Source organism: Mytilus californianus, unplaced genomic scaffold, assembly GCF_021869535.1.
Source record: "Mytilus californianus isolate M0D057914Y unplaced genomic scaffold, xbMytCali1.0.p SCAF_2, whole genome shotgun sequence".
NCBI lineage: Eukaryota > Metazoa > Mollusca > Bivalvia > Mytilida > Mytilidae > Mytilus > Mytilus californianus.
The window spans coordinates 5,389,907-5,400,617 of NW_026262668.1; the positions used below are offsets into that span (position 1 = coordinate 5,389,907).

General features: G+C 30.4%; 1 protein-coding gene across 3 annotated transcripts in view; it reads left to right on the forward strand.

Moving 5' to 3' along the window:
- Nucleotides 1-10,711, forward strand: part of LOC127729137 (rhomboid-related protein 2-like) — a 33,790-nt gene extending 23,079 nt beyond the window's left edge. For all 3 annotated transcript variants that reach the window (XM_052236792.1, XM_052236793.1, XM_052236790.1), the window contains 6 exons: nt 751-905; nt 1,581-1,693; nt 3,304-3,404; nt 4,785-4,878; nt 5,341-5,436; nt 6,382-10,711. In XM_052236792.1, the coding sequence (XP_052092752.1) occupies nt 751-905; nt 1,581-1,693; nt 3,304-3,404; nt 4,785-4,878; nt 5,341-5,436; nt 6,382-6,554 (732 nt within the window). In that variant the 3' untranslated portion in view covers nt 6,555-10,711. The remainder of the gene's footprint in view (nt 1-750; nt 906-1,580; nt 1,694-3,303; nt 3,405-4,784; nt 4,879-5,340; nt 5,437-6,381) is intronic.

Consider the following 10,711-nt stretch of genomic DNA (forward strand, 5'->3'; position numbering starts at 1 on the left):
CATACTCATTATATCCCTGCTTTGAAAGATGGGGGTGAACTGTTTTATGTCTGTCCAATTCAATTCTTGTCACATTATTTTCAGGTACTGCAAATCAAAGCCTCCTTAAATCTTGTATCAAACATTATGTGATCATGCTTTACTGTGTTAGACATTATCAGATTCATCACTCAGCAACATAATAGCCTTGTGTGAAAGTTTCATCATATTTTTCTCAGGAACTACATATCAAGGATTTCTGAAATTTGAAATCAAGCTTCATGTTTGCATGCGTTAATATGAGATGGGTTTTCACATCAATTGCTCCTCATTTTTCCTGTTCACCCAATACATAAAGCATGGTATTCATTTTTGTTACAATAACAAAAGCTCTCCTTTCAAATTGTTTTACATGTTTTAAGTAAAAATCCAGTCATACCAGTTATAAGTTGCTTTTAGTGATATCATAAATCAGGAAAAGATGACAGGACTCAATAAATAGACAGTTGTTATTCTTTTACTGTAAGTTATCAGCAATAAGTATTAGCTTCTATGAAAATATTGATATGTAATTACATAACAATCATTATAATTATACAATTGAATGGCAAAAATTAATGAAAATACAAGAGCTGTGTTAAATTAAAGTTTACTTGATAGTCAACCTTTATTAAAGTTAAGCTCTTTAATTATCAAATTGTTATTTTTAGCAGTTGATCACAGGTTTAGTAGTTAAACAAAAAGTACATTACTACCTTATATATATTTCAGATCATTATATTTGCTGTGTATGCAGCTGAGTTATCAGACACAACAACACCTGTAACAGCTACCTCAGGTGTACCACTGTACAGTCCGTTACTCTATAAACCAAAGAGACGTTACGAGGCTTGGAGATATATAACTTATATGTTTATACATCAAGGGTATGTAATGTTTAATTGTTTTGTATAGTGGTACATATCTGTAACGTACAGAGATATTGTTAGGGCGGGAAAGAAGGGATCTGATTATTAAATCATTTACAAAATCATTACATGCACTTGACTAAACCAAACGTCTAGAAACACTGCCTTTATAGCTTATCTCTAAGTCACAGTGTAGCCATCAACAAGGAGCAAAATCTCACACCTGGTTTCAAGATCAAGACAACACCTTGCACAAGTTTAGCAGAATGCATTGCTAGATGTTCATAGCTCTACATCTGAGCTTTGAAGCACAAAGATTTAAGTAACATCAACAAATTACATGGCAGTGATAAGTTGTAACATGTGAGAGCTTTTCAGATCTGTCAGACACATTTTTCCTGTTTTCCATGCCTTTGAATTATGAGTGGTGGTGTGCTCAACTCGACAACATGTGCGACTAACAAGAAACATGTCAGGTGTCAGTAGTGGAACAGAAAATGTTAATGCTAATTGAGCATGATTATAAGTGTTGAACACAATGATGATTTACCCTCAATCAAAAACTTTAATTTAAAAAAAAAAATAGCTGAACAAATTCATTTAATATTACTGTCAAATGACTGTGTACCACCTGTGTATGATTTTATGCAGATGTATTGCCGATATTCAGAAGTATATTATTGTTTATTTCAGATACATGCACATCATATTTAACCTGATATTCCAGCTGTTATTAGGTTTACCATTAGAACTGGTACATAAATGGTGGAGAGTTCTGTTAATCTATGTATTAGGAGTTATAGCTGGTAGGTGTTTTAAAGATATTTCAGATTTAGACAACAGTAATTTATCAAATCTCATAAATAAATGAAGAAGATACTAATCAAGGCAACAACAATAACAAACGAGGGAATTGAATGAACTCAAAAAGGAGCAGTATCAGGTGTGTCGACAGGTTAGGCGTCTCCTGTTATTCATGCATCACCAGCCATACAATCCACCTTCTGGAAAAGGACACAATTGGCAAAATCACTACCAGTACTCTGGTATTCCACTACCAGTACTCTGGTATTCAAGATTTAAGTCTGCAAAAATATATAACAAGTGAATTGAGACACTAACACATCTTATTGGTCAACCAATTCAAGATGGTGACCGTAAAGCTTATGTAGTGTTGATTTCAGTTTTTCTTCCTCATAACTCTGTTGGAGAAGTTTTTGTGTAAGAAGCTCAATACTATTAATGAAGTCTGTATTGTGCACAGGCATAACATATCAATTGAGATATGTAATTGCCTTACAATGGGACAGTTGGTATGTTACTGCTGAGAAATGGAAAGTTGACAATTAGAAAGTTGAAATCATAATGTTTGTCATTTTAACGAGTAATCCATAACTAAAGAAAGATTTCCATGGTACAATTTGTTTTATATTTATATGTAAAATGGTTCAGTGATTTATAGAACAAAAAATACAATACTGAGATCCAGATACGACTTTAAGTACTGAAGTAAGAAAGGTTTCACCATATTTAAAAAAATATGTTTTGGTAAATTATGAATATACATGTATTACAAACACTGTATGATACTGACAGCTTTTGTATATGAAATGATTAAATGTTATTACAGGATCACTTGCCCATTCTGTAACACATTACATGTTAAAGGTTTAAATGTTTTTACAGGATTACTTGCCCATTCTGTAATATGTTACATGTTAAATGTTTAACTGTTATGACATGATCACTTGTCCATTCTGTAACATGTTACATGTGAAAGGTTTAAATGTTTTTACAGGATTACTTGCCCATTCTGTAATATGTTACATGTTAAATGTTTAACTATTATTACAGGATCACTTGCCCATTCTGTAACTTGTTACATGTTAAAGGTTTAAATGTTATTACAGGATCACTTGCCCATTCTGTAACTTGTTACATGTTAAATGTTTAAATTTTATTACAGGATCACTTGCCCATTCTGTAACATGTTAAATGTTAATTGTTTAAATGTTATTACAGCATCACTTGCCCATTCTGTAACACGTTACTTGTTAAATGTTTAAATGTTATTACAGGATCACTCACCCATTCTGTATCACGTTAATTGTAAAATGTTTTAATTTTATTTCAGGATCACTTGCCCATTCTGTAACATGTTACATGTTAATTTTTGTAATGTTACTACAGGATCACTTGCCCATTCTGTAACACATTACTTGTTTAATGTTTAAATGTTATGAAAGGATCACTTGCCCATTCTGTAACACGTTACTTGTCAAATGTTTAAAAATGTTATTACAGGATCACTTGCCCATTCTGTAACACATTCCATGTTAAATAATTAAATGTTATTACATGATCACTTGTCCATTCTGTAACACGTTACATGTTTAATGTTTACATGTTATTTCAGGATCACTTGCTCATTCTGTAACAGATGTAGATGTAGCTCTAGCGGGAGCCAGTGGTGGATGTTATGCTCTTATTGGTGCTCATATAGCTTCTGTTATAGTTGTAAGTACAGATTAGTTATAAAGCATAGAATTACCTGGTAAATTGCTTGGTGTTTTGGTTCTTTGAACATTGTGGAGTCTATCTTTATCCCTTAAGTGAAGGTTATGTGATGATCCAGAAATATGAATATAAGGAGAAGTGGGGTATATGTCAATGAGACAGCAACCCAATGGCAAACAAAAAAAAAGACATCAGGAACAGGCAGGTTACTTTGACCTATAATGGTTTACTTTTACAAATTGTGACTTGGATGGAGAGTTGTCTCATTGGCACTCATACCACATCTTCTTATATCTAGTGACCAACTATAAAAATTTGTTGCTTTAGTTAATATTTCTTACTACTTTAAAATGCAATAAATGAAAAACGAGGGATACAGTGTAATCATTGATATAAAATTCCAACACACAACAATATCAAAAGCTAAGGAACAACACTTTATTATTGCTGATCACAATCTGAAAGTCATAGTCTGGCCTTCAACACAGAGCATATGTTAAGTTAAACAAAGCAACTAGGTGTGTTTTGAATGAAATTCCGAGCTATCAAGCTAAATCTTGTGCATTGAAGCACGCTGATGTAGGGTATTTTCAACAGTTTATAGACTTATAAAGGCAATACCACATCTCCTTATTTTTATAAAGAAATCAAATATTAAATTTAATTTTTATGGGTGAGTGTCTAGGGTTAAGATTTAGATTAATTGGACAATTTGTATAGTCTGAGTTGTATCCACTATAGATGAATATACCTTGCAAATAAACAAAGTAATTCAACATGTTCAATATCCTAATTTCAGTGGTTTATTTTTTAAATTTATAAAACTAAAATTGACAATATTACTGTACAACTAACTGATATCTTTAATCTTTTAAAGTTAAACATCAAGTTGTTTTTAGCAATTACAAATCTTAGATTATTGGTAGTATCAAAATTATAGAAACTTCTACCAGCTCTAACTGAAAATATTGACAATTCTGTGTTAAGGGGGCTAAAATTCAGTTTGACAGCTTCAGATATTCTAATTTTTGCCCTTGTTAACTGGACCAAATCACTACTTAACATAAAGATTCAGCACCCAAATTTTTTTAACATGTAATTTCATCCCCTTACTTAATATTTCATGCATAAAATATCAAGAAATAAATTGGAAAAGTGTATAAAAAAAAACCGCAAGTTATACACTGTTCACACTAGGGACTATATTCGTAGACAACGAAAACCTAAGGAAGATAACTGTGTCCTTGGACCTAATATATATGAATTTAAGATATCTTATGAAGAAAAATTTTACATTAATTTAAGGAATATTGTGATGTTTATACATCTTAAGATATATTAAGGATACTTTTTATACTGAATTGTATGATTATTCTTCAGAATTGGAAAGAAATGAATTACCAGTGTACTGAAGGATCATTACTGAGGTTTCTGTGTAGTGCTCCCATACGACTAACAGTGCTTCTTGTTTTGTGTAAGTAACTAAATAGTATATCTGTATTACTGACTGATGATTTTATAGAAGCACGACTCCATTTGGTCAGTGCAGTCATTTTATATAAATGTTTTAAAAATCTGCTCAACCTGCTGTTCTGCTAAATCTTGAATATATGGGAACAAATTTTGAGACATAGGAGTACAAAAAACATGACAATACAAAATTGTGTAGAGGAAAAGATATAAATAACTGAAGCTTTCTGTTTGTTCTTTAACAATAAAAGAATTGAGATGGAATTAGGGAATGAGTCAAAGAGACAGCAACTCGACCAAAGAGCAGAAAACAACCTATAGAGAGAACTGAAAAAAAGAATAATGAGAGTGCAGTACAAAATGTATATTAAAAAAATAATTTATAGAAATAAAGTTCACAGTGGTATTTTTCAAATATTTACAATTTTATATAATACAATAAGATAATTTGACCTAAATATTTCAGCTGTAGGAGATACAGGTCTTGCTATCTACAGGAGATACTTTGAAGAAGAAGTAACAAAAGTTGGTATATCAGCTCACATAGGAGGAATGATTGCAGGTATAAAGATGGCAGCTTAATACATAGCAAAAATTTTTAATCCAGTCATTTTTTTACCAAACAAAATACATATTTTCTATTTTTTTCATTATTGAAATATTCATCCAAAAATATACATCGTGCACATTATGAACAAATGATTTTCCACAAAACACAAAACTGAGTATAGAGATAGAAGTACTTTCATACAAGTACAATGCTCCCTAATTTTATGTCCACCTTTTGAATAATGTAAAATTTAAGCAAGATGCATAGTTATGGCAATAAATTACCAAGGAACAAGCCACATGAAACATATGGAAATTATACCAAATATTTGAAAAACTAAAGAGGGTTGCTTTTTGCAGAAAATTTATAAATTGAGTACAAAGCAACTGGATCATTTGAAAACCATCTTCAGTATACTATTTGATGGTATTATATAGAGTTTGCAGAGCTAGAATCATTTATGAGTAAGGAACAATTATTTTAAATGTCAGTGAAACAGAAATAAATTATGACACCCCTTTTAAAATTGTATGATTCTGTAGTAAAAAAAAAAAAAAAAGATTTAAAGGGGACAATAAAAATACATAAATTGTATAAAGAAACAGAACACCATTGCTGACAGAAATAAATCGTTATGGTTACAAGAAGAAAAAAGGAAGAAGCAGCAGACACTAGTTCACAGAAAAGAAAAGGAGCCATATGAAGCCCACTAAAAAAGAATTAGTCAATGGTTCTGCTATAATATGCCAGTTCAAGCTTCAGTTACGACATTTTAACCCCAATACATATTGCTCATGTCATTTAAAACATCGAGTGACAAGTCAATAGTGAGGAAAGGCAGATAAGATTGTGATAAATGGAATATATCTGCTGTCATTTGTGATTTAAGTAATTTTTTCACTTTAAAAAATCTGCAAATATGTTTACTGAATTCAATAGAGTTTATTTCTATTTCAGGTTTATTACTTGGAATACCAATCCTGAAGAATGTGAACATTTTAACCTGGGAGAAAACCCTTGGCTACGTTACTCTATCAATATACCTGTGCTTTGTTGGGTTTGCCATGATTTTCAATGGCGTTTATGAAGGCTACCCAGAAACAGATTGGTCAAAATGCTGTCCATCGTAAACTTTGTTACCCTGAATCAGAGGAATGCTGTCCAAGAATACTGCATAATGAATTAGTTTTAAGATTGAGAGTAATTTAAAAGAGTTTACCATGTTATGTTACATACCAGTTAAGGGAGGCAGCTCATGGTTTTGGCTGAGAATTCTAAGTGTAGTTAAATGATCTGAAAATTTGGGTTTTTTTTAATTTTTAATTTTTTATCCAACATTTATGTATGAACAGACATTAAAATGACATTAAGGTGCATGCAATTTATTCTTTACCACTTTACCGACCATGCAAGACACTCAAGGGTAGTCAAGGTTGTTAAAAAAAACCATGTCGTTTACCACTTTGGTGAATTTTCTTAAGTTTACCAATTTAAGCTGAATAAAGATAAAGTATAAAACTTTTTAAAATAGAAACAAAGAGAGAAAATAGAGCTGTATTACTGAATTTTGGAAAACAGAGAAAAAATGTCAGGTTTGATGTTTGAAAATTTGTAATAATATTTCTTCATTGTAAATTTTAGATTAGGATATATATTTTTTGTCTTCCAAGTCATACAATTGATAATATGAATTCAGTTTAATTCATTACATGGCTGTGTAATTTAAAAGCTTGCCAAATAAAGATTCAGTAAAAAAAAACCCATGTAAGGCGAACATGGATGAAAAAAAAAGTAATTTGAGCTTTTTATTGGGACAGAAATATTTTTTTATAATTTTTACAACCTGTGTGAAATAAACAAAACCATTGTTAGGAGTAGGCTAACAGGTTTCGTTTAGCTATAGTAATCTCCAACCAGCATGTCTCATTTTATTGGTGTTACATGTAATAAACAGCCTTACACCGAGTTGGGTTCACTTGTGTGATCAACAGCTTTAACTTCTGTAATTGGTGTTACACCTAAAAATAAGTTTTTGTTTGTTTCTGGGTTACTTCTGATAAAAAGGTTTCAATTAATTAATGTTCAAGATTTCATTGTTTCTGCGTTTCATCTGATAAACAGGCACCGCATCTGATAAACAAATCTCACATTTTATTTGTGATATTTTTAAACAAAATGTTTCATTTATTTTTAACTGTAATATAAAAGAAATGTATATTGAGCGAAATTATGACTATTTATTTGTACAATCGAACTTACGTTTATTGTGATGTGCCATTACTCAGTAGAAAGGGTTGTGAATATATATATATATATTTATGTATATATGCCAAAATAATTATGAAAAAAATTAACATGTCAGATACACCATTATTGTTCAGTAAGGGTTCATGTGCCTTTCGAAACATATTTGTGGAAATGATTAATTGAAAGTAACCATTATGTCCCAATTCTGGAAACTTAATGTGTAAATTATTTTTTTGGCAGCCATTGGCATTGTATGGGCAGATTTTGTTATCTTAATTTTCTAAACCTGGCTTTTGAGCAACATCCAGTTTAAGGAAAGGAACTATTACCATTAATGTTATTCTAAATTGATATTTGCTGTTAATCTTCTTGCCTCAGGAAATAAGTAGTGTTTAGTTGGCTGATTAACATATTGAGAACAAAAAAATGTATGTACATTGTATATCCTTATCTGACCTACATTTATTAAATCTTTTATTATATTCAGGGCAATAAGTTTTATGTGCCTTCTTTAATTTATGTAATTTTTTGGGGCTCCAGTAGGGTACCCTCCTTAGGTCTGAAGGTCATGTTTTTCCGTGTGTCACCAGGTCACTTTAAAGCAAATTTATCAAGAAACCTGCATTAGAGGTTACAGGTCCATTTAAATGAGATGTCAGGTTGCAAGGTCACCTGCCAAACCCCACAAGGTTGTAGGTCAGATTTGGCTATGTTGCAGCCACTTTTAAATTTTTTTAACAGTTTAAAGTGGTTGGAAAATAAGTACATTGGTCAAAGGTCATTGGTGGGTATTTTATGTAAAAAAAACTTTCATTTTTTAAAACATGAGGTCTATTGCAATAATTTGATTCATGAGCAATAAAGTAGTTATTATTTTATATACAATATTTTAGGAATATTTAAATGAAATAAGAAGACTGGTAAAAATCATGAAATATTTGGGATCTGTGACTGTTGTCTTGGACTGTGTTGCTCAAAACTTTTTTTCAAATGCAGTGGTTAGTTCTGTGTAGATTGATGGAATTATCTATAGAAACAGTTATTGATTGGTCATATGGGTGAAGCATCTAAGTTGAACTGTTTTAAAGATGTCACACCGGTAAAAATAGCAGTTCAAAAGATGTCTGAACAAAAATGTAAAACGGCAAACTGAAATCGTGGTTTTAGGCATGCTTCTGTTTGTAACATTTGAAAGTTTTTACTATATTTTACTATATTTATATAGGTCGGATATTGTTTTTTTTTACAATTTTACAATATATTTTCTTTTGCTAATTTATTGATCTTGAGATATAAAACTATTTTTTTCTACAAAAAAAAGTTTACATTCTTATTTTCTAATATACAGTGTACAAGTATAACATCAACATTCCAATATATATTTATATATTGTGAGCATTGAAGATGTCTAATGCCTAGTTCACACGTACATTTAATTTGAATTGAATTCGAATCGAATGGGAATCGAATTCGCTAATCGCGTTCACACACTCTTCCTTTTTAATTCAAATAGATTCAAATTGGCTAATTCGCATTAACCAATTCGCATTAGAAATCCGTTCTTGTTGATACGAATTAAAAGTTAATGTCGTTCGGAAAGTAAAGCAAATTTACAGTATTGCAATTCAAATTAGAATTAACGTTTGGACGTAAAACGATTCGAATGCGAATTAAACTAATTCTAATTAGTTAATGCGAATCGAATTCGAATTACGTGTGAACGCAGCATTATTTTATATTAATTTTTCAACATAAATATTTATTGAATAAGACTCAACATGGACCATCAATTCTTTGATTTTTGTGTAAGAAAAAAAATCAGAATTTGTGAATATACTTCACATCTGTTATTTATATTGGGTGCAGTTTGCCACCAACTATGACAATTTACTATAAAAAGTATTGCTATTGAACAAATTGAATTTTATAAAGAATATACATCATTTGTATTAGAAAGGCTTTTTACGTGATCTATTTATATATGCTGTAGCAGTTTTCATAGGAACAATTAGATAGATGCTTTGGTATTCAGGCATTGTTTTAGAAAATAGTGGTAGAATTTGTATTTTTTTTTTAGATACTTAGTTGAAATATATATTGAAAATCATGGATGATATTGAATTTAACCCATTAATTTTTCTTAGTCCTCAAATATGCCTGCTTGCAATACATAGAAACGTGTTTGGCACTATTATAATTCTAGTTGATTCTTTTTAATTGGTATACATTTTTAACTCAATTTATTGTACCTCGTGTATTTTACATTTTATACTAGATCCTAGAAACTGATCCTAGGAGCAGATGATTTTAAAGTGTTTTTAACAGATTATGTGATACAGAAACATGACATTCCTTTTCATATATGACTATATTTTTTAAAGTGTCACTTTTATGTTATTGAACAAATATATATTATTATCATTATAATGCTAATTCGTCTGTTTTCTGTGAGTGGACTTTTTTCACCTAAAACTAATGGCTCTAGTAAAATCCTCTTAGAAGGCCTAACATGAGTTATTCCTGTCTTTCTAAATATAGCAGTCACAACAAAAGGCCAATGAGAATTGAATATTACATAGCTGTGTATTATTTTTCAATACCATACTTTTACTCAAACTGTACCGAATGTTGTAGTATCAATGAAAAAAAATATAAGCTTGACACCCCTTTTGTGGAGTGGTTAAGTACACAGAACAAGTTTTAATGTAGAAAAATTGAACAATGCATATTAAAACTTGATAATAATGTGGAAAAATTGATTTAATTTAGATTAAGCAATTCACAGGCATTCGGTTTAACAAATAAAGTCTTGTACACAAAATGTACTGAATTTCTTGGGGTCACATTATTTGTAAACATAAAGTCTTCAGACGAGTTGATGTATCAAAAATAAAGATGAGTTCCATCAAACTTATGAGCAAACTCTAGGGTCAGATATTTAATTGTTTTAAGATTGTCACTCAACTTCTTTGTTAAATTTGTCTATGATTTTTACTGTTATATAAATAAAATTATTTTATATATATATATATTATATACA